This window comes from Rhynchophorus ferrugineus, unplaced genomic scaffold, assembly GCF_030347505.1.
Source record: "Rhynchophorus ferrugineus isolate W39M unplaced genomic scaffold, kcgeb_rfMv2 rfM5, whole genome shotgun sequence".
Taxonomy (NCBI): Eukaryota; Metazoa; Arthropoda; class Insecta; order Coleoptera; family Curculionidae; genus Rhynchophorus; species Rhynchophorus ferrugineus.
Genome location: NW_027472584.1, coordinates 14,193,019 through 14,220,284, shown reverse-complemented (window position 1 = coordinate 14,220,284; position 27,266 = coordinate 14,193,019). Strand labels below are relative to the sequence as shown.

The following is a 27,266-nucleotide window of genomic DNA, read 5'->3' as shown; positions in this document are numbered from 1 at the left end:
ATTTGTGAGCTATTGTGCTAAGAGTGACTTAATTGATAGAACAGTTCGCTAGTTGTCACTCGGCCTTGGATGAATTCAAAATAGGGACTTAAATGTACGAATGTAGATTAAACAGCTTAGAATGAATCTATTACTGCAAACGTCCACCGACGTCAATTAAACAAAGTGAAAAACATATTGTTGCAAAAAAGAACAGCAATAACGAGTAACAAATGCCAATAGGGTGCTCTTGCATTGTGAAGGTTCGGTCACACATGTTAAGAGTTGTGTAGAATACACTGTTGCAGCTCCAATAGGAAGCTCTGCTGCACTTACGAACGCTTTCTAATTAGCATTTGTTCAGATCTGTGCAGCATGGCTTGGCTGGCACATGGTTTCGAAATGCTGAAGAAGTGTGAAAATGGATCGATGATACCTACCAACATCATTTTTTCGACACGGTCATCATCATCATCATCATCAATTCATGGACGGCACTTGGGAGAAGAGTCTATTTATCAACGAATACCCTACTGTTGGTTCAGCAGAACTTCAAACATTCCTCACTATATTTCGTCATAGTTGGCAGTCCGCCACAGCTGTTTTGTCCTCGGACAATGTTAAGTCTTCTATTTTTTCAATTAACTTTCTATTATCTTAATCCATATTTTTTTCGGAACTGTTAGCTAACACATGTACCGAAAAATCTCGGGCATAACAAAAAAACGCGTTTTTTTTTGTTCAAATTGGCTTTATTCATCAACGTAACCTCCATCAAGAGCCACATAATCATTCCAGCGCCGCTCAAATATTTCAATACCACTTTTGTAGAACGATTTATCTCTTGTCTCAAAATAGGCCTGTCACCCGTTGCTATCCATTCAGATGACGATCGTTTTGATTCCGGAGTTTCTGATGGAGCGGAGTTCTTATAGCACTTTTCAAGTCATTGCTTCGCTTGAACGGCATTTTTTCCCATCAAGAAGCAGTATAAAATTAAAATGCGAAATTGTTTTTGATCCATTTTGAAAATCACAAAAGTAGTGTCACTCTTAGCACCATAAGTCACAAACTTATGAGTAGAGTATCATGGAATTCTAACAGCTTTCTTTTGAAGGTTGGTACTATATGAAAAAGCAGTGAATGCAATAAAATTAGCGCCATCTATGTGTTAGGCCCGGGACTGTTCAGCTCATGTGTTATGCCTATCCAAAAGGTCATATAGTCCAAAAAATTATAATCAGCGTCTTTGAATTAGTTCTTCAATTGTGCACTGATTGTCGCATTTTAAAAGAATGAGTTTATTTCTATTACGATCTCGGAGAGAGACATGTAGCATTTAAGCCAGAAAATAGGAAAAGTACGGAAAAATACGTTAGAAAATAACGTAAAATATTTTGATTAATATATGTTACACCATTTTTTATCAATACAAGGCAAGCATCTAATATTAATGATAATTTTAAGTCAGATGATTGAAATTCAAAGACAGGTATTAACGGATCTTTTTTTCTTTTGTTTCAGTGATGACTACCGACTCAAGGGAGTGTCGTGGCTTGCTGTCTAGCATGCCTACACTCGGACCCCCACCATCTATCTACCAGCGGTTATGGTAGGGTCGGTGCATTCAGTAGCAGCAGCAGCGGCGGCCTGGCTGTGGCTGGTGACGCTCGTGAACGGCGCAGTACTGCAGGGTACCCGGGGCTTCGGTCCCGGGCACCTCCTAGCCCAGTACCCGCTCAAAGGCGAACCACCGCTCCGCCTCAACCACATGGCCATCGACACCAAAACGAGCCGAATATACGTGGCCGGTGTGAACGTGTTGCTGCAGCTCGATCAAAATCTTAGTCTCGAACATTTCGTGGTTACGGGACCGAAAAACGACAGCCCATTATGTCATGCAAAGGGCTGTGATGATCCAGACATCCGTGTATCATTGATGGACAACTACAACAAAGTGTTATTGGTGGAGTCGGAATCTCGGTCTTTGATATCGTGTGGTTCTTTATACCAAGGCGCATGTTATCGATACAAGTTGAGTAATATTAGCGCTGAAGCAAAATTCATACCCATGAGCATCGCCGCCAATGATGCCAACGCATCCACTTTTGCTTTTATCGGTCCGAAAAGTTACAATCCTTGGGGACAACCTAACGTTCTTTATGTTGGCACCACCTTCACCAATAACGGGGAGTACCGTCACGATGTACCAGCTATATCCAGTCGAGATTTGGACACACTCGATTTCGCGGAATTCTCATTCAGTAAACAATCTTTGCTCAGTATCGATGTGAAATATCGCGACCATTTCATAGTGCAATATGTGTACGGATTTAATGCTAGTGATTACGCGTATTTCGTTATCGTCCAAAAACAATCTCATCTACCTGGACAAGAGGAACAAGGTTACGTCTCCAGATTAGCCAGAACATGTATCAACGACGCTAATTATGACAGTTACACCGAAGTCACGTTACAATGTGTTGACTCTGATCGCCGTTATAATTTGGTGCAGGATGCGAAGGTCACTGCTGCTGGGGAAGAACTTGCTGCCATCATGGGAATCGAAGTAGCATCACCGGTTTTAGTCGCTGTTTTTAGACCGGCCCGTGGTATCACCAACGAGCCTCAGAATCATTCCGCTTTGTGTATTTATTCATTGCGGGATATCGAGAATAAGTTTATAGAAAACATACACATGTGTTTCAACGGTAGCGTCAAGTATCGTAATATGGGTTATATATCGGGACCTGTATTGGATGGTAAATGTCCTGCTAGTGGTTCTGCTGGGAATATACCCAATTTTTGTGGCGATGTCGGTTTGAAGATCAGTGGAGTGACTCCAATCACCGCTTCAGCAGCTCTAACGTTCCCCAACGTATCATTGTCTGCCGTTGCTACGGCTTCGACCGGTAGGCATGTTCTAGCATTCCTTGGCACCACCGATGGATATATCAAAAAGGTTCTCTTAAATGGTCCATCGCCACCAGAATATGAACAAGTTCTTGTTGACCCTGGTAATCCTATTTTACCTGATACCACTCTGTCCCCTACAGGAGATTACCTCTATGTTCTGTCAGGATCTAAGGTAAGTCTTCTACTTATTATATTATTAATTTAATGAATATGCTGCGTAAATAGTACCATTATAATGGTTCTATGGAATATGTATCATTAAGTGTTTTCAAATTTACTGTTCTTGACTGTATTTTAACCAGCGATGACTATCGGTGAAAATGCAAAGTATCAGTGCAAATAACTGTTCAAAAACCTAACTGTTACATAAGAGGTCAATTGAAAAGTCCCCGGCCTACTATAGTAAAACACATTGTTTTGGCAAAAATAGTTTTTTTTTATGCAACATAATTCCCTTCAGTGGTGATACACTGCTAATAGCGACCCTCCAACTTTTCGATACCATTTTTGTAGTACGACTTATATATTGTACTTATAACTTATATTGCACTCAAATGTAGTTATTATGTACTAGTTTGATAATATCTCATGTGTAACATGTTGCGGAGATGCCAAACTGTATTTATGCTTCATTCATCTCAACAAGTGCCGTAGAGTCTTCCTAACTGGTGCCACTTCATACCATAATGGGACCCTCCACCAACCAAGTTTGCTCTAAACTTTATTAGGCCAATAAGATTTGTTGTATTTATATCTCATCGAAAAAAAATTGACGCTATGATCTCAAGCAAATTATAATTGGACCATTGTGTGATGCAGGAAAAGTAAAATGTTTTGAGTTTAAACTAAGTTCTTTTAAGTTTGTCCTTGTTGTTTTGTATTAACATTAACTTCGCCGTCATTGAACAGATAACTTTTTCGAGGTGGAGCTGTGAATGTACAATGTAGTAATGATTATAAAAAGCATTTTCAGGTTTTTATCCTAACCGCCATCTATACTTCACTGTCTTCACCGATTAATATATTGCAAATTTTTCCAGTATATGTCTTATATAACATATTAACTAATATGTAAATCTTAATATCTTGTTATTCATTACTAATTACTTATCTTCCTCTATTTACTCTTTTATTGCTAGTTATGTTACTTGACATCATTTAAAAGAATATAATACATGCTTATAACCAACATACTCCTAATAGTTTAATTCTAGGAATCAGTTATTTTTATAACATAATTTACGTTCCTTTTTATCTATATTTAGGTATTCTTTAAAAATTATTACTAACACGTAACTTTTAATACGTATGTCAATTTGTTCTGGATTCAGAGGCAAGAAAACTCTATTCGTTATATTACTCGTTTACTAGTTAGATGGCTTAAACCCAATTTTTTTCCTATTAAAATGAAAATACAGCCATTACAGTACATAATTATTTAGTTAATAAATCATTCAATAAACGTGAATTTAATTTACTTAATAATTATTCATACAGTTATGTAACTTACATTCTTTAGTTTCTTTATTTATAATAATATATTCTTTTACGAACAGCTAATTACATTTATAGTAAAAAATGTTATCTCAATAATGAAATAGTTTATTCATCAACTTAATCTCCACTGTGAGCCACTCAATCATTCCAGCGCCGATCTAACATTTCAATGCCACTTCTGTAGAACAATTTATCTTTTGACTCAAAAGATGGTGGATATGGGAGCAATTCGAAGTTCAGATCATGTAGTTTTGCCATTGTTTTGATTGATTTCAGACACGGTGCGTTGTCTTGATAAAACAACATTTTTTTCTTCTTTGCCATATGCGGTCGTTTCTTTGCAATTTCGGCCTTCAAACGCTCCAATAACGCTATGTAGTATTCACTGTTGATGGCATTTCCGTTGTCAACACACTCGATCAGTATTACACCACGCACTGCCCAAAATACCCAGGCCATATACTTTCCAGCCCTATTGTTGTGCTTTCGGGCAATTTGGACGAGGTTCATCAGTTGCTGTCCACTCAGATGAAGATCGTCTTGATCCCGGAGTGAAGTGATGGATCCATGTTTCATTCATTATCACATATCGATGCAAAAATTCCAGTTTGTTACGTTTAAATATGACCAAACGCGACACCCACTTTGAACAGAGCTTTATCATATCAAATGCTCATGCAATATAAAACCAAAAGGTTCTTTTTATATCTTTACGATGTTAGCTAAATCACGCAACTTCACTTTTCGATCATTCAAAACGAGTTTCTGGATTTTTTTGATGCGTTCTGGTGTTGCCACCTCATTTGGACGTCCATTGTGTTCTGCATCATCGGTGTCTTTACGACCACATTTTACGTCAGTGAACCAACGTTTCATTGTTGTTTCTGATCATCAAGAAGCAGTGTAAAATTAAAACTCGAAATTGTTTCTGTTCCATTGTTTTGAAAATAACAATGTGTCACTCTTAGCACAATAACTCACAAAAGTATGAGTAGAGTATCACGAAAATTTAACAGCTTTCTTTTGAAAGTTAGGATCAACTGAAAAAGTGGTGAATGCAATAAAACAGCCCATGTGTTATAAACAATTAAGCACTTACTGTCAGTTACTAACATAGGTATGCAACTACAAATTCTTCAGTTTCTTTAATATTAAAATAAGTTACTTTCATTTCTACACACTGACCAACATAAGAATGTGAACAATGTGTGTCTATGTCTATTTTTGACCAGTATATTTCGATCCAAAAAAAAACCTTGTTTGCTCCTCTACTTATCTATTTCATGTCACATAATAAGTTGGGGAACATTTTTCCTAGTTAGAACTCAATAGTCCACACCTAATTTAATACCTTTTTACTGGTGGATCGCATGACAGTTCCAGCTCGTAAATTTTTATTAAGTTTGCTTTAGGGCACTTTATTTATTAACTGCAAAGAGAAACTACTAATTTATTTGATTTTTAGCATCTCGCATTTCCGCATATTTTTTACGTGCGGATATATTTTTTCTTGGACAGTTTTCATCTTTATCTTAAATTAATTCAATCCCATAATAGTTCAAACATTATCGGCAATTTAAAAATTAAAAATACAATTTTAAGATAATTTTAAAACACCTTGTCAATTTTATATTCTTTTTCGTAGTTTTATATGTTTATTGACCATAAATATTGTGAATATCTTCTGAACTTTCTTGAAAACCATATAAACTTTTTGTGGTGTTAATTTTATGGTAGAGATTTAAATTTGAAGTACACGCTTGCTTTTATTAATTAAATGAGATGCCCTATAGTTGGTGTTAATTTGTGATAGTGTCTAGGATATTTATCATTAATTTTTAACTATTTGAGTTTTTTTTTCTTTTTGACGTTTTACGATTTATCTGTTTCTTAAAACTGTTTAAACCGCCATTGTTTTATTCTTGATGTAACTGTATATTTTCCAAATGGGTGTTTCTTTTTTATTTGTACCGTTATATTACTTTATATTACCAACTTAGTATGTACTAATTTTAATAGAATGTTGGTATTCATATTTTAATTTCAAATAAACATTTTAAGTTGCGGTAAACACCAAGATTTTTTCTTCGATAGTATGTATTATATATTTCTTGGAATTATTATATGCTTTTGCATATGATAAAACGTTAAAAGTCACTTTAAAAAGTAATAAAATAGCAGGCAATAAAGAAAAATTATTGTATTTTTTGTTCACAAATAGTGTTATGGTTGTATTTCTCGCATAATGTTTTTTAATTGTGAGTTCTGTAATTTTTTTTTCGGTGGTCTACACGCCAATTATTATTATAATATTACTTAGCAAGATTTTTTTTACTTTTCATTTTTTAACTGAGAATTCCAAGGTTTTACATCTATCTGTTTTAGTTTACATACTTCTGCCTCCCACTTTCTTTAAAGAGTAATAGGTCAATTGAAAAGTCCCCGGCCTACCATAGTAAAACACATTTTTTTGGCAAAATTAGTTTTTTTATTCAACAAAATTCCCTTCAATGGTGATACACTGATTATAGCGACACTCCAACTTTTCGATACCATTTTTGTAGTACGATTTGTCTTTTGCTTCAAAATAGTCCTCAGTTTCGGTGGTCACCTCTTCATTCGACGAAAATTTCTTCCCAGTGAGCGTTCTTTTAAGATCTGAGAACAGGAAATAGTAGCTGGGGGCCAGATCTGGAGAATACGGTGGACGAGGAAGTAGTTCGAAGCCCAATTCATGGATTTTTGCCATCGTTTTGTTGACTTGCGATACGGTGCATTGTCTTGGTGAAGCAGCACTTTCTTTTTCTTGAAATGCGGCCGTTTTTCGGCCATTTCGTCCTTCAAACGGTCTAATAACGCCATGTAATAGTCGCTGTTGATGGTCCTTCCTTTTTCAAGGTAGACAATGAAAATTATTCCATGCGCATCCTAAAATTCAGATGCCATAACCTTGCCAGCCGACTGTTGCGTTTTCCCACGCTTTGGAGCGGGTTCATCGTATGCAGTTCACTCGGATGGCTGTATTTGGAGTTCGGAGTGAAATGATGGAGCCATGTTTCATCCATTGTCACATATCGACGCAAAAACTCTGGTTTATTACGCTTGAACAACTTCAAACACTGCTCCGAATCCTCAACTCGTCGTTACGTTCTACAAATGTACATTTTATATACACAATCTGAGGGTATAGTTATCTCTCGTAGAAATGGCGTTAGTTGACTGAAGAGTAAGAAACCGTTAATAGCTCACACTGAGCTTGTTTCATTCAGTAAAGTTTAAATAAACCAAAGATGTTCCAAGTTATTAGACCCTTTCCCAAAGTGGCTGTGAGTTGCTTGGAGAACCTTAGAGGACTTTTGATGCCGTACCTAGCGTAGTTTATAAAGAGCGGAGATGTTCATGCAAACTGAATGGGCAGGGATTTATTAGTACAAAGAATATTACGCTTATCAGTATAACGATGTTGAGTCACACTCATCTCTGAACAAAAGCATAGCCTACAAAAAGCCAGGGTAGAGTCTATTTAAGTGCATTTGAGTGACATACTTCCCTTTCAGTGGGCCAAGTTTTTGTCAAAAATGTATTGTTAGACCTTTTTTATATATTCATGCTGAAGTATCATATTTTTCTCAGATTTGAAGATGTCGATTTTCGATCGAAAAGTGTCTTTCCAGTTATGAACCAAACACAACTTGTCTAGATCTTTCACTTTCCTAGCTTAAATCAAAGTAAAATAGTAATGAAAATCGTGAGGGATATCAGTTTCGATGTTGGAGAAGGTTCAAAGTATCAATTTTAATGTAGCCGACAGACGTCGATTTGGCCAACCACAAAAATCCACACATGAGAAATTTGAAGGTCAAACTTATTGCAGCAGATATATGTGACAATATATTGCAATATATGAGAAAATGTATATAAAAAATCTTAAATTAAAAGCCCTACAAAACCCATCAGCTCAGATTGCTGTTTTAATTAATGTCTCATGAAAAATACTGAACACGAATATGAACAATACTTTAATATATCATATATTCATTATCATATTTAAAACTGTTAACAATAAAATCTAGAATGTACAAAGACATCCCACAAAATTAATTCAGAATGAAGTTGAATGACTTTAATTAGAGCTCTACATATTTCTAAAGTTTGTTGCGGAAATTTTTGGGTTGAAGATCTTCTGTTGTTAGTTGTTGGAAGCTGCTTTTAAATGATATTAAAAAGATGATAATAAATTCAAAATGGGAATTTAGACAGATTATTTTGACGGACTTAATTGTTAGAACAGTTCGGAAGTTGTCACTCGGCCTTGGGTGAATTCAAAATTGGGACTTAAATGTACGAATATAGATTAGAGTGAATATTTTGCGCTGGCTCTCTTAACAGGATAAGCATCAGCGGGGGCTTTTTACCAACCGCTTTTGCCGAGTTTACTGCTGCTTGCTGTTTTAAATTAATTACCGTAGTCACTTTAGAAGATTAATTCTGTAACGTGGCGGCCCTCACCAGTTGCATAATCATTATTTCGCAATTTGCAAATGCAAAAGTAAAACAGCTTTTTGATGTTAGTGTCTTCGCCCCTCGAATAAAACCATTTTAACGGAGAAAATTGAAAATGGAACTTTACAGATGCGAAACTATCGAAAACAATTACACTTATTTTCATAATCATTAATGACAACGCAAACAAGGTAGGGATGTCGGCCGCCGATAAAAATATCAATTTCGATATTTTTAAAAAAATATCGAAATTTTTTTGCAACAATCAGGAAAAATCAATATTTTATAAAAGATATATCAATATTAAGAAATAAATAAAAATATTGATATATCGGCACAAAAACATCGATATTATCTAAACATTCTAAAATACATTTAAAATTAGGTACTGAAGAAATTAGTTAGAGTAACACATTAACACACACAACATTAAGTAACAACTTAATACACTGTGATGACCCCGACGTGATCTTTCGCAAAATTAGGTTTGGACTCGTGAATGGAGGGTACGTGCAACATGGTGTATTTTACGTGGCCGTTATATTTTTTGTTTCAAAATTTTCAATATTTTTAATTCGATTCGCTTTCGATATTATTCCTATGCATTTCATTAATTCTAATTCATTTTTTTAAATTGTTTGTCAAAATTTTCTTTAACAATCTTTTGAACTCATAGATATTTTTACATCACTGCTTAATCATCAGCGTCTCGGCTAAAAATTTCTTTCGGCGCTATGTTTAAATCATAATGTCTTCCTTCGCTCGCCGTCTCCGTCATAATGGCAGACATTTTGATTTGAAAGGCTTTGGGCAGCTTCGGTCGGATATCGTCGTTATTTGTTTTTTTCTGAATTACCGTAACGTATGTGACTACGGATTAGTCACAGAGCAGCTCTGGAAGCTAGGTACCGATTGCAGTCACCGTAGACTCGTCATGTCTTCGCCGAGGTACCAGAATTGCTAACTTGTCTCGTCGTCGAAGAAAATAAGCTACCACGTCGTCGAACAATCGATCCTCCCACAGCGTCGATTACGGGAGCCCTGTCCGAAAAATAGCTTGTTCTCAACGTCGTCGATGGACCACATTCAAGTGCCAAAGCAACGATGAAGCAACGGTATTTGTAGGACCGGAAGATATCAACAACCGTACCAGATCGCAACCGTACCAACTACAACCGTTTCGATTTACCATATTTTTCAAAGCCCTTTTCATGCAGCACATTTTGTTTGGTATATAATTTTTCTTTGTATTTGATATTTTTTCATACATTTTTGTATTTTTGTTGCTTGGAGTAATTGTATGTAAAATTCTGGCAGGGGAGTATTGTAGCGACCTTGAGGCATGTCGAATTTTACATCGTGGAATAACGGTCTACAAAATACCCAGAAATATAATCCCAGATGTTGAACACGGGCGGGGTGCCAGCAGCGCCAACTAGAACCCGATAACGAATAGCTGGCGGCAACCCCGAGACGTTTATCTGGAATGTTATTGAAGGGTATTTCGATTCATTCGGCGCTCAACTCTCGCTTGGTTTAGACGTGCCACCATCGACTGCCCAAGCCTCGTCTCCAGGTAACACCGCTGCCTTCCTTTTTATCATTTGTATTTTGCACATTTTTTATATAGCCAATAAATAACGGTCACATAATGTAAACACTACTGTTCCATTTCGTTTTACCTCCATTCACCGAGCCACATCATTTACCCTAAAACGCTATACAAGTTAGTTCTCTTCAATCTTCTAATTCAGTAACTGTATTGCTTCCATGTGGCCGTGATTTAGTAAACTTATTTCATGTTTTAAAGCAAAATCTTGAATAACTTGGCAAATTCATTTGATTTCGAGGTCATCGTGCAGCTCTTCGTTGGCTACGCAGCGATAAGCGTTGGTAATTCATCGTAAAAATTTGTTTTGGTGTTTTAGTGTAACTCCATATTATGATTGACTGATAAACCAATATCTTTGATTAACCAGTACAATTGCTTGATTTTGGATCTGGTCTGTTTTTTGTCTAACACAATGTTTCCAGTTTAACCTACCATCAGGATAGATACCGAGGTATTTAGTTGATTCTGCTTGAGGAATCGTGCATCCGTCAGATGATATAAGTAAGTTTTGCTGCAACGTAAAATTAACATGGACAGATTTGGAGCTACAATCTTCCACTCTCTAGTCCATCTATAAATCTTGTTGGCTGCCACTTGTTCTTTTCTAACATATTCCAAGTACTGTTTCTTTTGTTGATGTGATATCAACAGTGTAGAGCAGATAAAGGAGCGGTCTCAAGACGCTATCCTGGAGACCTATTCCAGCCGAAATAGGTTTAAGGGTTAAAAGAATGCGCCTTCATGCGATACTGCATGCAGATTAGTTATTATTGTCGTTATTCTTACTCAAAAGCTTGTGAGACATCTAGAAATATTGTAGAGCAGTATTTTTTTCGTCAAATGCGTTTTGAACAACCGCTGTTGCTCTGTACACTTGATTGATTGTTGAGTGGTGAATAGTCATATTTATATTGTATTAAAATATGTTTGTTCTACCAGGACCAAACTTACAGGCTGACGTCAGTATTAATTACTGCCTGAAAGTCAAGCTTTCTACATACTTACTATATCCAGTGCGGACTTTTCGATAAAACAAACTGCATACAATTACAACTAATAGGAAGCTATTTGTGAGGACCAATTAATTTGAAGTGGTTGTTTATTGTATTTTGTTCAGTTTATTAGTCTCGTATCCTTTGAATCATTGTCATTTTATTAACTAATGAGTAACAAAAGAACGAACTATGACAGTGAACCATATCCAATACAACTTGAATCTAGTTGACAACATATGATCCTGCGTTTCATGCATCATTTTATATATACAATATTATTCTTTAGTGCGATGTGCTTTAATATAGTTAAATGCTGTTTATAACAATCACCTGTAATGGTTTTTCTATATTTTAACAGCTCGTGAAACAATTGCTAATCTTCTTGTTTTAACAAGCAATGGTTTGCACCGATATTTTTCTTTTTATAAAAGTTTGAAGTAATGTTTTGGAATTTTAAATATTTTTATCAGTCGAAGCGATTGAATATTGTTTTTCCTTTCCATCAAAATAATTATTTACCCTTTATAGATTTAATAGGTACATTTATTGAATACCGTTATATTTCCAGTAGAAGTCTTTTTATTTTCCTTTTCTAGTAATTAAATTAAGGGCATCTTTTAGTCTAGAAATTTGAAAAATCGATTTTTTTCGCATTTTCAAAACTTAACCCTTTAAGAATATGCCTTTAGTACTTTTCAAAATTTAAATTATTTTCGGAGAAATAACTCTTTTAGTGACGTGGCCTTTAAAAACGAAACTTTAATAAATCCAATCGAAAAATAATTTCATTTAGAGTAGATTATATATTAATCCAGTACTTGCCTTGCTTCTGTATTACTGCAAGTCCAACAGAACAGTAGTAATAAATTAATTTGTAAATTAAGATTGTACTAAGCATACCTAATGTAACATGTAATTAATTAAAAAAAAATTAGAATAGATGTTGAACAGTATGAATGGGAATTCGTTTATTAACTGAACAGTAACAGTTCATCATGGATGTAATAATTAAGTTCCACCTCCGCATATCCAACACCGGTGTTAGTCCAGTCTTTGCTATCCCCCATTGTTATTTTTTAAATGAATCGATTTTATTTCGTTTCCTCAATATTTCACGTGCAGAAACACGATGTCACTATGCTGAAAATATATTTTTTCTGACTGTGAAACTGTATGCATCCGTCAGCGATCCTACAATTGGACATTGATTATTTTCATAGTTTATAATTCACAAGCCATATTTTTACATTCCCATTAATTGAATAGAAACGAAGAACCAGCATTTTCTGCGCTCAGTTCATATCTTGAACTAATATTAAAATAATTCTAGTTTGTTATTTATATCTAAGAAAAGTCATTTTTAACTTATTCTTCCGTAAAACTTTAATATGATATTTATAGTGCGTTTCGACAAACTTCGACAACAAAAAGATATTTATTAAATTCTTAAAAATATTCTCCTTGAAATTGCTATATTTTAAATTAATTTTTTTTATAACATCTTTATTGGATACGCTTAGAACAATCTTAATTATAAATTAATTTATTACTACATTTCATTTGTACTTGGATTAATTCACAAGCAAAACGATTGCGAGAAAATACATCAATATGTATTCCTCAATTATAAATTGATAATAACTTATAACTATAGTTTACACTAAAAGTATACACTTTATATAAATTCGTATGGTTTGGTTCGCTTCAATCTCCTGACATCCTGCGCGCTGTCCAGCAGTTGTATTGCTTACACGTTAATATGATTTAGTAATCTTTTTTCGTGTTTCAAGGAGAAATCTTGGATAACTTGGCAAATCCATTTGATTTCCAGATCATCGTGCTCACTCGAATCGAATCACTCGAAGAACCTTGTTTTGACAGCGTTGGATGACTAGTTGATTTGAATTTTTAGAGCAACCCTATATGTGCACCCCATAGGTCGAAATTGACTTTATAATTGTCTTATAAATCAACCTCTTTGATTTTAGATCAAGTTGAGAGTACCTTCCGACTAACCAGTATAGTTGTTTTATTTTGGTTCTAATGTGTTTTGCTTTTTGTCTAACACGATTTTTCCAATTTAATCTACCGTCAAGATGGATTCCAAGGCATTTTTTATGACTCTGCTTGAGGAATCGGGCATCCATTGAGTGATATAATTAAGTTTTTATTATTTCGCCGCAATGCAAAATTAACGTGGACCTATTTGGAGCTATTAAGTTGAATTTTCCAATCTTTCATCCATTCGTAGATTTCGTTGACTGCCACTTGTACTTTTTCTACTGTCTTACAGCAGTCCTGTAGAGCAGATATAGGAGACCTAAGACGCTACCTTGTGGAACTCCAGCCGAAATAGTTTTAAATGTCGAGAACGCCATTTCGTGCGATACTCTTAAGTTTTCTTCCGAAAAGATATGGCCCAGCAATGGACAATAGTTACGTGGTAACAATTTGCTCATCTTACAGATTAATGCCAAATGCCAAACCCAATCAAAAGCTTGTCAGATATCCAGGAATATTGCAGGGCAGTATTTCTTTTATTGTATTTTAAATGGCAAAAGTATTTTTCAACTATTCTTTCGCGATCTACAACTGAAATATCACGAGTTGCTTGTACAGTTTTGGATCCTTGATTAAAGGAAAGAGAAATAGGTGTCGGAAATAATTTTTGTCTACCTAGCATGACATTTTATATGCTTTGACGAAAATTAAATCAAATGAAAAACAAGGAACACAAACCTTTTGAATAGCTTCTAAGAAAGTATGCTTTAACCGAGTATCTGACACTATTTTAATCATCTCTGACTTTGTCAGAGAGTTACAATACATGTAACATTATCATTAATATTTGTTCTTTAAGAATGTGTCAAACATTAGAAATTTTAACACTTGAGCAAAACAAATTTTAAATGAGCAAAACAAATTTTAAACTTAGAGCTCCATTTCCAATCATTTTCATTTTATACATCTTTCCCATCTTTCATGCAATTTATGGATGCCATACCAAGAAAAAACCGTTTGTCCTTTGATCAAAACCATTCATCAAGCCATTTTTTAACTTCTTCGAAATTGTTGAAATGCTGAAAAGTTCCTTGTCCGGTTTTGCTTTATGAGATGGCACGTTATCGTGCTGTAAAATCACTTTACCGTGTTTTCAGGCCCATTCTGGGCGTTTTTCGATAAATACACGGTTCAAAATGATCATTTTTGTCGGTAGCGATCACTATTAACTGTTTCTCCAGGGTTCAACAGTTCATAATACACCACGCCACTCAACTCAACTCAACCATTATTTTTTGCGCTTAGTTTTCAACACCCGTCACTATTTCATGCAAAAATGATGTGGCACCCATCTTCCCATCATTTAAATTTTCCCCATTGCTCGTAATCGGTCGCTAATCGTTTCTTGGACCACATTTAACGCTTCTGCCAGTTGTTTTTGAGTTTGGGTTCGGTCTTCATCCAATAACTCTTGCAGTTTCGCATCTTCAAACTTTTTCGGTCCTCCATAACGTTCTTTGCCTTGCATGTAACCACCACTTTTGAATTTTCGAAACCACGCCTCACATATTTTAGGTTAGAATATTCAGTGTAAATTTGTACCAGCAAACAATTACTTTCAGCGGCTTTTTTCTTTTGATGAAATAAGAAAGTAATGCGTGACGCAAATGCACGTTTTCACGAAACTTGATATTTTCAAAGAGGTATAAATCTATGACGGTTTTACATTCGCAAAATATAAAATGTATAGCTTTAAATCTTGCTGCCAATAGAATAAAAGGACAAATCTGCCAAATCATAACATTGCATACTTAAGCCTAGCGACATCTATCAGAAAAACCGGTAATGACATCTGGTATAATGTATTGCGAAAAACTGGTAAAATATATATTAATTAAAATATTTTCCATCATTTTTTACAACTTCTCCTCCTCTTTCTGGCAACATGACGATACCGTGTCGAATATGGACAGCTGTCGCAAAGCTGAAGCCATCTTTTTAGATGTTTCCAAAGCTTTCAATCAAGTATGGCACAACGGTCTAGTCTTCAAAGCGAACCAGCTTGGTCTACCGAATGACCTAATCTGCCTGATTGATTCATACTTGAACGGTAGATCCTTTCAAGTGAGGATGGGTGACGCAGTCTCCTCTCGAAAACAGATCTCTGCAGGAGTCCCGCAAAGTTCTCCACTAGCCTCAACCCTGTTCAACCTTTATATGGCTGATTTCCCACTCCACAAACATTCCCACACAATTTTATGCAGATGATACAGCTTTCTTTACCACCGGTTACCTTCCCGACGCCATCCGCGACAGACTTTGCGATTGCGTGGTACAAATTCTGGCGGCTGCAAATTAACCCGAGCAAAACTTTGGCCATTCTGTTCCACCGCAAGAAGGAGGTCCGCGCTTATCGCCTCCAAATCAAAAAGCCCCTATTCCTTGGCTCCAGAACGCACCATACCTCGGTCTCCAGTTCGAACGCAGATTCCAATGGTCAGCCCAAATCCAGCACGATATTTGCAAAGGCGATGGAAATTCCACTCCTCTGCAGAAAAAGTAAACTCCTAATCCCCCAGAAAGCGACTCTGTAAAAGATGCTAGTCCGTCCAGTCTACTTCTACGGAGCATAGGTGTGGTACAGGAACGTCCCTGAGAGACAACTTGAACTACTCCAAGTGTTCCAATTTAAAAAAGTCCGCGCGTTACTCCATGCTCGATGGTTTATGAGGAACGTCAACACTCACCTCGAATCAGACATTCCGTTCGTGAAGAGTTTCACGAACATGCTTGAGGTTCTCCTTAGACGCCTTAGAACACGACAACAATCTGATCAAATCCCTACCCATCCACAAACCCCGGTAGCTAACCCACTACGACAATCCCAGGGTCTCTATCGCCCGCAAAACACTTCTCTATCCCGATATTAGGGCACATATATACTGTGTAACTACATATACTAAATAATTCAATAATACTGCATCAAATATACTTGCAAGTATCTAATATTATACATCAGTTAAGCATTAATTGAATAAGTAAAACTTATTGGTTAGTTTAATTTAATATCCATACAAAGAGTATAATTATAGTATATTATAATTGGTATAATTTCCCAATTAAAATGTTACTTTCAAAAATAAACCTGTTAACCAATTCGAACAAATACATGTTACTAATCAATCATCATCTTTAGTGTCCACTAAACTTTTCATTAACTTTTAAATTAGTATGAATATCAAACACTAACTTCTATTTTGCATATAACAAATTGAAAAATCTATTCGAATTCTTGAAATTTTCATTAAAACATAAGTAAATAATATTTTAAAGCAATATATGTCATTATTACATTTAATAAATTTCATCAGACATCAGTGAAAAATTGAATAATGAACATCAAAAAAGGTTTTGTTTAACTTAAACTCAACATATATGCAAGGTGTTAACATAAGTTGTTCCTTTCATATAAAAAGATAAAATCAACAAAAAGGCAAGATCTTGGTGTTGCGAGAAAAGTAAAGAATCCATAAATTCTATATAATACAAAATAAATATATGAAGGTTGTCCCTATGACATCACTTTGATACATTGGGAAATTCTAATGCAAACAGTTTTCCAATTTACAACTTCAGTCTCGATAGAAGTTCATCCTATATGCGTTTCAAATAAACCTCCTAACCTCTAACACAAAAGCCCTTCTTACTAACAAATGTAATTAGTTTTAGTATAGTGGTAACTTAACGAGTCCCGTTATACTTCTTTCTTGTGGTTCACTGTTAAATTAAAACGAATATATTAGACTAAATCTGAACTAAATCAAACTTTCATATTATAAACTATTGTATTGTTGTATATTCTCAATTTATACCATACAATATATAATATTTTATCGTTCAATATCTATTGATATTTTCATCTGTTTCAATTACAATAATGATTTTTATATTCTTGTAATTTATGATATTTTTTATTAATATTATATTTATTTCAGGTGTCAAAAATAAATGTGGAACATTGCAGTACATACACTAATTGTTCAACATGTCTTGAATCGAAAGACCCATATTGTGGATGGTGTTCTTTGGAAAAAAGGTGAGTTGAGTCGCAATTATTTGGATTAATTAAATGTATCATCAAACCCCTTTTAGATGTACCGTACGTAGTGCTTGTCAAAAAGCCTCCCACAGTGCTCCTCGTTGGTTGTCTCTAGGAACAGGACAGCAATGTATCGACTTCGAACAAGTGTTACCAGAACGAATACCAATCAAATCAATGACCACTGTACGACTGACCATCAGAACTTTACCAGAACTACCATCTGGTGCCAAATACAAATGCGTATTTGGTTCATCAGAACCAATCGATGCCCAAGTGACCGAATTCGGTTTGAGTTGCCCAACGCCAGATGTTTCCAGAAGACCGAAAATTCCGCCCAAGATGGATCACATACTAGTACCTTTAAGTGTCAGATCATCTGAGACAAATAAAGATTTCGTATCAAGAAATTTTGCTTATTACGATTGTTCAAAACATTCAACATGCGGTGAATGCGTTCGTTCGAAATGGGCCTGTAATTGGTGTGTCTACGAGAATAAATGTACTGATAATGCATCAAGCTGCCAACGGAATATCATCAGTGGAGAAAATGTAAGCACTATTTGATGACATAGTTTCATTTTAATATAAATAATATCAATGTTGATGAATATAGTACAATAAGACCCTATTTATAAAATAAAATTATCTAATGCGTATGTTTTAAACTGATCTGTTGAAATACCTTTAATACAGAAATTATGTAAAAAATTCAAGATTTTAACTTGGTTCATTTTATAGATTTTTTAATATACAATCAACACTATTGTAGTAATTTTGTTATTTAATGATCATTACAAAAATTAATGACCCCTGCTAAAATAGAAGCGAAACTGAGAAAACTCCAAAACATCATAAACATAATAGATTCGACTGTTACGCGAGCAAGTAGGTCACTGTAAAAACGTATTTTCACTATAATATTTAGAACAAATACAAATAATGACTTAATTGTTGATTTAAAGTTACTGCAATGTTTGAGTGACTCAGTTTTCAGCTTTCTGTTGTTTATATGCTGGCTCTTTATTTACATATGATCAAAGTAACCAGTTTAGTGGATGTGCTTGCTGTGGATGAATGTTATATAATATTGATAATCATATTTTATAAGTTGTATTAATTAAATTAATAACTATAACTGAATAACAACAGCATTACATATATATATTATTATATATCTGTCATTATACCAGTATTCAACATGATTTTATATATAATTGGTAGTCATTTATATAAAATTATATTACTTTCAGAATCCTTTGCATTTATTGAACCATGGTTATGAGCATTGCCCTCAATTCAAGAAAAGAGATGTCATTTTGCTACCAAATAATGTATTGAAAGAAATAATATTTGAGGTAAAAAATCTGCCTCATCCTCAAGCAGGTCATTTTGGTTTTCAATGTATAGTTGTGATAGAAGGCGCTACTATGTTAGTACCGGCAAAAGTCGATAACGAGAAGTATATAATTTGTGATAAAACAACAGTATGTATAATAAATAATTGATCTTCATTTTATTAATATAATTTTGTTTTCAGTATTCATATGAAGCAAACGAAGGTGAACATGAAGCTAGCGTTAGGGTTGTTTGGAACAGAAATCATCATATTGATTCAATAAATGTTATTCTGTATAAATGTGATATACTGGGATCGCATAGAGAACATGCAGACTGTTCACTTTGTGTCACGAGAAACTCTAAATATAACTGCACATGGTGTGGTAGTTCCTGCCAGTATTCTGAAACATGTATGCATGTACCTCATATAGAGTGTCCAAAACCTCGAATTGATATAGTAAGAAACATGAATCATCAAATGTATTGCATTAATTTTAAATTAAAATATTTATTTGCAGATCAAACCTTTAAGTGGTCCAGTAGAAGGTGGTACTTTGGTGACAATAGAGGGAAGTAATCTTGGACTCAAACGAGAAGATGTACTGGGGAAAATAAGAATAGGCGATGTGCCATGTAAATTAGTCAACTATGAAGTCTCCGTAAGAATACAGTGCATTACAGGACCGTCTAGAATTGAACATACAGCTCCATTAGTTGTTGGTAATGAAGCTGGTTACACTGGATCAAGTGTAGAATTTAGTTATCAGGATATTAGATTAACTGGTATATATCCGTCAATGGGTCCTCAAAGTGGTGGTACTTTATTAGCAATCAGTGGAAAATATCTTAACATCGGGTCTGAAATAACAGCATATTTAGATGATAATATATGCACAGTAAACTTAACTCAAGCTTCAAGTGGTAGACTGACTTGTATAACCTCGAAAGCATCCAGCCCTGCCAATATATATAAACTAACTTTAAGTATTGATGGTGCTAATCGTACTTTAGAAGGAAATCCATTTAATTACACTCAGGATCCAACCATTATGGAAATCAAACCCCTTAATAGTTTTGTATCAGGGGGTAAAATGATTTTTGTGCATGGGACAAATCTTGATAGTATACAAAGACCAGAAATGGAAGTTTATTCATATCATGAACCCAATATTCCAATCAACAGTACAGTGTGTACTGTTTTAAGCTCAACACAAATGGAATGCCCTAGTCCAGCCGTTAATCGTATTTTTGTCAGCTATAATAGTAAAACTAAAAGATCTTTAAGAAAACCATCAGCTATAAAAGTAAATGTTGTAAGTAATTGTAAATTTTTACAATCACTAATTATTTTTTTTAGATGAAGGAGCCAAAATTGCTTTTGAAAATTGGCTTTGTCATGGATAATGTTCAGTCTGTCCGAAATTTAGAAAAACATTTTCCTAATTTACGTTCTTCTATTTTATATGTGGAAGATCCAAAGTTTATTAAATTTCCTAATCAAATAAAACTGTATAAAGGTGATACTTTGGTGATAGAAGGTGAAAATTTAAATGTCGCCAGCGATGAAGCCGATGTTGTGGTAACAATAGGTACTAAGCCATGTAATGTCACCAGTTTAGCTATGACACAGTTGGTTTGTTCACCACCTGAAGTACAGCCAGCAGGCACTGATGAAAATGGCATTAAGGTAAATACAGAACATATCTTCCATAAACTTATATTATTTTTAATTAGATTTATTTATTTTTTTATTTACATTTATACAATATATTATAGTATTATATATATTATGTGCAATGCAATGCTCCTATTCCTAATAATAATTTCATCATATAGCTAAAATCGTTAGTTACTGTAATTTTTATCAGTTTCTGGATTTTTTTTTTTAAATATTGCAATATTGATAAATTGTTAAGCAATACTAATCAAAAATAATTAAATTGAATGCAAATTGTGGAAAATATAATATTCATTTTTATATTACGTTATTTTCAGACTGATATGAACATTCCATTAGTTGTGGTGAGAGTAGGGAAAACTTTGAGGTTTCCCATTGGTTATTTGAAGTATGACTTGTATAAAACATTCGAATTTCCACGTGAAGCAATTATCCTCATTATTGCTGGTGCTATCCTTTTCGTCCTATTTTTGGGAGCTGTCGTAGTGGTTTATAGAAGGAAATCAACACAAGCAGAACGAGAATACAAACGTATTCAAATTCAAATGGATACATTGGAAAGCAATGTACGCTCTGAGTGCAAATTAGGTAGGTAGACTCGTAGTGGTTATATATTTAAAACACAAGTGCAAAAGCATTTTTTTCAGCATTTGCAGAATTGCAGACTGACATGACGGACTTAACAGCTGATTTGGAGAATTCGGGAATTCCTACATTGGATCACACCACGTATATCATGAAAGTTTTCTTTCCAGGAGTTATTGATCATCCCATCTTAAATGCTCTTAAGGTAACTTTGGTTCTCACTACCTAAGAAAATACTGATTAAAGCATTAACATATGTTTTAGGTTCGTTTAAATGGTCCCAAAACCAACTTTGATTCCGCCATGTTACAGTTCGAACAACTGATAAACAACAAGTATTTTATTTTAACTTTTATAGAAATATTAGAAAACCAAAAGTCCTTTAATATTAGAAATAAGTAAGTGCATAATAAATATTTTATATAATACTCTACTGAGTAATATTTTAGAGTAAATGTAGCATCATTGTTAATGGTGGTTTTAATGGACAAAATGGAATATGCCACAGATATATTAAAATGTTTGTTACTGCGATTAATAGATAAGTCTGTAAATACAAAATATCCCCAATTAATGCTGAGACGCACTGAGAGTGTTGTTGAAAAAATGTTGACAAATTGGATGGCCTTATGCATGTATTATTATTTAAAAGAATATGCAGGCTCTTCATTATTTTTATTATTCAAAGCTATAAAGCATCAAATTGAAAAAGGTCTTGTGGATGCTATTACTCATGACGCAAGATATTCATTATCTGAAGAGAGGTTATTAAGAGAGAATGTTGAACACAATCCAGTGGTAAGTACAACATATGTATAATTGTTTCAAACAACCAATATAATTGAGTTTTCTTAGTTATTATAATGACTTATTCTCGCATGTTAATTAAATTGTTATTTGTAGACGCTCCATATAGTTCAAGATGATTTAGATGAAAAAATACAATGTAAAGTGCTCGACTGTGATACTGTCAGTCAAGTAAAATCCAAAATCCTAGATGCGCTGTTTAAAAATACAGCATTTTCATTACGACCATCAATTCATGAAGTAGATTTAGGTATATATTTTAAGATATTGAACAATGAAGACAAGTACTAATATTTTCGTTCTAGAATGGAGACATGGTCGTGGTGGACATTTAACACTTCAGGATGAGGATTTAACAACAAAAACGATTGGGGGTTGGAAAAAGTTGAATACTTTAGCACATTATGGTGTAAAAGAAAGTGCTGTAATGTCCCTAATATCTCGTCAAAATGATAGTTTTACCAATTACAAACAACCATGTCATAACTGTGTATCAGGAATGTATATGAATAACTCCCAAACGCCTATATTTGCTCATGCCAATGGCGACATTGAGGCACCGAACCATCCAAGAATGTTCCATTTGGTAAAGCCCGTTGAAGACCATCAATTCCCAAGTAACAGAGCATTAGAAAGAACTCACAAAGCTATACCAGAAATATTCCTTACTAGATTATTATCTACCAAAGGCACTATTCAGAAGTTTGTTGATGATTTCTTCATGACTATTTTAACAGTAAATGATGCTTTACCTCCTGCTGTCAAATGGTTATTTGACCTGTTGGATGAGGCAGCAAGGAAACATGGTATTCAAGATCCTGAAGTGGTTCATGCTTGGAAATCAAATAGTCTTCCATTAAGATTTTGGGTTAACTTTATAAAGAATCCTGATTTTATTTTTGACATCAACAAAACAAATACTTTGGATTCCTGCCTATCGGTAATTGCACAAACATTTATGGATGCTTGTTCCACAACTGAACATCGGCTAGGAAAAGATTCTCCTTCCAATAAATTACTTTTTGCTAAGGTGATATAAATTACATATTATATGATTCTCTACTTATTATAATGTTTATTGCAGGACATTCCGAGGTATAGAGATATGGTATCTCAATTTTATACAGATGTAGCGATGATGCCAGTCATAACAGACCAGGAGATGGGTTCTGCAATGCAACAATTATCTGCTCAGCAAGCTGAAGAATTTGATACCATGGCTGCTCTGAAAGAACTGTATATGTACGTCAACAAATATAGGGAGCCTGTAAGTACATTTCTTTAAATGGCTATACATAATCAAATTGTAATAATCAATATTAATATTAACATATGGAGAACTTCATAAAAGCTAGAGGTAATCTATCAAACCTACTTTATAGTCTGGAAGATATAACATACAATGAAAAACTTATACAACTTGATATTAGTATGAAGTTTTATTATAGTATGAAATTTTTTTTAGTATTTTATTATAGTATGAAACCAGATATATCAGTAATCTGTTTGTTTCAGTTACTGGACGCTTTGCAGGCAGATCCAACATGCTGGCGTTTGAATCTGGCTCAGAAACTAGATAGCGTGGCCTATACACTAGGCGGTGAAGAGAATTCTGGTTGCTGACCACTTGAGTCACCTGATCAGCTGCTGCCTCTACCATTGGCGCCTTTATAGCGCAACTGACACACGCTTGCTTTTGTTGACAGCAAAATGGTGATTTAGCCATAGTCATAGCAGTCGTTAACCGTAACCATCCATAATAATAAAGCCGTTTTGTTCGTTTCTTGATATCTCATGGTGTATGAAGCATCAAGAGAGTTTATAACACCCGATAAGGTGACACACAACTTCCCAATTTCTCTTTAATTTTTAAATTAATTCTTCATTATATCAATTCAATAAAATTGCGTTAGTACGCGTTATGAGATCCAAAAAGATTTTAAATATAATTTCGATTTAATTAAGGGAAAGAGTTTTCTTAATTTTTACATTTAACTTGTATAGAAATATCTTAATGGTGGGTATTGCAAGGATTTTATGTTTATTTAAATGGATCAAATTGAAAACGAATAAGCCATTGTCGGAAGTTTTATATTGATTACTTTAACAGCAAGCTATTTTACTATGAACAAAGTTATGATTAAAACTTCCTTATTAAGAATAAAAACCTTAAAACGTGAGTTGTCTTAATTATAGTTTGGTGTCAAAGCCAGGTTGTCCGACTGTGACTCCCCTCCCCTGTTAACAAAAAAACAAAAAGATTAAAGTAAAAAAATGTTATATAATTAACCGACACGTGTGTGCGTTTGAGCGTGTTATTCTGTGATATGGCGCATGATCAGGTGGCTGTCAATTGGATGTGTACTTACCTTCCATCGGTCACTAATTTCCTTTTTGAGTGCCTCGCTACGCTGATAGGACGGGACATGGACAGTTTTTTTTTATTACAGTGTTCGCTACTTATTAACGATAGCGTACGGTCCACATAGCCTAGGTTTAAGTAGATATTATAGACATTGATTCTACATGTATCCGACTGACGTTCAACTTTTTCAAATTTAGTGGTATTCTAACATATAATTGTTTCATTCTCCATAATGTTTATTTTTCTTACGCAGTATTAGAAATCATTAAGATGCAAGTTTCACATGCAATTGTAGTCTTCACGAAAACAACAAATATTTTTACAGTTGTATCCATCCACCATAAATTTAGTATGATTGTATGTGAATTGTTATTCTTTATGAGTTTTGAAAAAAGTAAAGCTTTTTCGATATGACTGTAATTAAATAAAGTGAAATTTCTCAAAGTTCAGTTGTACTTGTTTGGTAACTAAGCTACCTTTAGCTAAATATAGCTTTTTGGCTAACCGTTTTTAGTTTAAACAGTTTCTAAATGAGTACAAGTGAACGTATAGTTTGTAATGGCGTCAAAAAAGGATCTTTAATTTTTATTTTAAGGGAAAATATTTGATAAGGACTCGCATAGTAGTAGCGTAGTAATGTTAAGTAGATAGCTATAAAGAGAATTACACTTTTTTAAAATACAGTCTTGATTGTGTCACTACCTTAGTGCATATTAGATGACCAGGCCTGATTAGCTTTTAATCCCATTCTCCCTAATCCTTTTATTTATTCAAAACTCTTCAAAAAGTTTTTTAAAGGTTTTGGTCTTTTAATTATGTAGATGGTTCTGACATGCATACAAAACATTCTCATTAAATATTCTCCATGATGAATTATTATGGGATATTTGTTTTTTTCTTTTGTAAATATACGAAATGTGCATATAGATTATTATATCGGAATTATAAAAGTGTTTATAAATTAAGGCAACATTCATCGATATTAGATTGTGTTAGAGAAAAGTTATTTTTAAAATTTACTCATGTACATGTAGTTTAGGCCTCTTTAAAATGTATATGTTTAACTTTTTTAGTTATGTCGTATATATATTTTTATTGGCAAATGGCTAAGAGATGTGTATTTTAATTATCCATAACGTAATAACATTATAAAGGGGCCGTGAAATTTTTATAATAAATATCGATGTCTCAACTTAAAATACTAAATAAATTTAAATTTAAAAATTAGATAAAATACACAGACTGTAAAATCATTATTCTTCATTTTTTTTTATTTAATTTTTTCGGAAATTTCCGTTCACTTCTGTGACATTTGCAGCTTTGACTCTTCCTTTATATTTTTCGTAATGTGATCGTGAAGTAAAGCTTTTTATATAAAATGTATTGTTTAGTGATATTTTTTTACTCTATTAAATATGTATTCCAGATTTAAATGTGCATTTTTATTTTCCATACATACAGTTGAAGTAAATTATAAAGTTTATCATATTTAGATTAGGTAAAATATATAAAATTAACAAAAATTTGTCTCAAAATATATCTAAGAAGGTCATCTCTGATCAAGCTAATTTGTAGCAGGATAACATAACATTCTAGTAAATAGTCACTCATACACCTCGGGTCTGTACAGAATATACCAGAACCTGTCCTATGAAACACATTCTATTTAAGTTGAGGAACTACCATGTTCAGCATAAGCAAAGGTACGGGAATGGTTATGATCATCATCATTCCATAGCTAGTACTCGGCGACTTCTTAAAAAATACGCTTCTGTTGGTACCGCAGGACTACAAATCATCAAATCTTGCTTTGCGATCGACCACAATCATTATACTCTCGGACAATGTTAATCTCCTATTTTACAGATAGCTTTCTCAGTGGCGGCTCCTGATAAAAAATTTTAGGTACTCTGCAATTTTTGTAAAAAAAAAACTTATCTATTCTTTAAAAATCAAGTCCATCCGACGTTCTTTTCTGGTCGGAATTTTGGATTCGGAGATGTTTATCAATTAATAACATGGAAAGAGCTGTTAAACGATCTTCGGCCATTGACTTTCTGAAAAACGTTTTGATGCGTTTTAGGATTGAGAAACACCTTTCAGTCTCTGATGTCATGGTAGCATGGAGTAGTTATCACGCTTTCTAATAATTGTCTAGTCTATATTAACGTGTTTCCGAGATTGTTTGCTATTAAACATTTTAGAAGAGGCAGTGCATCATTTAGTGTTCTGCAATCATTTCTCGCATAAATATATGACAGTTCAGTTCTTAATCGTCGGTTAAAAGGAATGTACGGAAGTGAGTTTATTATGAAATTTACCCCAATACTTTCCAAAGTATTCTGAAAAGAAAATTGTTGTAACGATGCTTTTTAAAATAAAATGGTTCTTTTGCACAATTTATTATAACATCACACACATCTAAAGTAGTAATATGGTGCTCAAATTTACTGTTGCCTCGGCGGTTGCATTTATTTTCTGGTGGCTCATGACTTATTATATTTGATGCTTCACTAATGATGATATCAATATTATTTCGTACTTTAATAATACCACAAAACATTGAAACATTGTCTGTCTATTTTACGAATAATACTGCCTTCAAAATTATCGATAGCGTCTCTTATTCCAGTAGGTTCGAATTTTCTTTGCTGCAGCTGGTTAAAAAGGATATCTACGTGAGACATCACATGATGGAAAAAATTTAGCCAAAAATTGAAGATGCTGCACTATAGACTATGTTGCTGGAGAAATGATCTTCTATTTCATCCATACACTCGATGAGATGGTTTCTATTTACGTCGACAACATTAATAGCCCTTATATTAAAGCCCTATCCTTCTGTTCACAATATTCTTCAACACTTCTACTCGTTGGACATAAAATGT

At 34.0% G+C, this 27,266-nt stretch overlaps 1 protein-coding gene across 6 annotated transcripts in view; it reads left to right on the top strand.

The window, feature by feature from the left end:
• PlexB (Plexin B) overlaps nt 1-25,811 on the top strand; it is a 385,819-nt gene extending 360,008 nt beyond the window's left edge. For 3 of the 6 annotated variants that reach the window (XM_076404883.1, XM_076404884.1, XM_076404882.1), the window contains 15 exons: nt 1,504-3,067; nt 17,499-17,599; nt 17,656-18,154; nt 18,856-19,089; nt 19,143-19,400; nt 19,462-20,247; nt 20,301-20,630; nt 20,939-21,209; nt 21,269-21,411; nt 21,471-21,604; nt 21,656-22,004; nt 22,110-22,263; nt 22,319-23,043; nt 23,098-23,280; nt 23,529-25,811. In XM_076404883.1, the coding sequence (XP_076260998.1) occupies nt 1,589-3,067; nt 17,499-17,599; nt 17,656-18,154; nt 18,856-19,089; nt 19,143-19,400; nt 19,462-20,247; nt 20,301-20,630; nt 20,939-21,209; nt 21,269-21,411; nt 21,471-21,604; nt 21,656-22,004; nt 22,110-22,263; nt 22,319-23,043; nt 23,098-23,280; nt 23,529-23,636 (5,754 nt within the window). In that variant the 5' untranslated portion in view covers nt 1,504-1,588 and the 3' untranslated portion in view covers nt 23,637-25,811. Of the gene's footprint in view, nt 1-1,503; nt 3,068-17,498; nt 17,600-17,655; nt 18,155-18,855; nt 19,090-19,142; nt 19,401-19,461; nt 20,248-20,300; nt 20,631-20,938; nt 21,210-21,256; nt 21,412-21,470; nt 21,605-21,655; nt 22,005-22,109; nt 22,264-22,318; nt 23,044-23,097; nt 23,281-23,528 lie in introns of all 6 variants that reach the window. The other 3 variants (XM_076404880.1, XM_076404881.1, XM_076404879.1) reach the window with 1 other exon arrangement.
• The last annotated feature ends 1,455 nt before the right edge of the window (nt 25,812-27,266 follow it).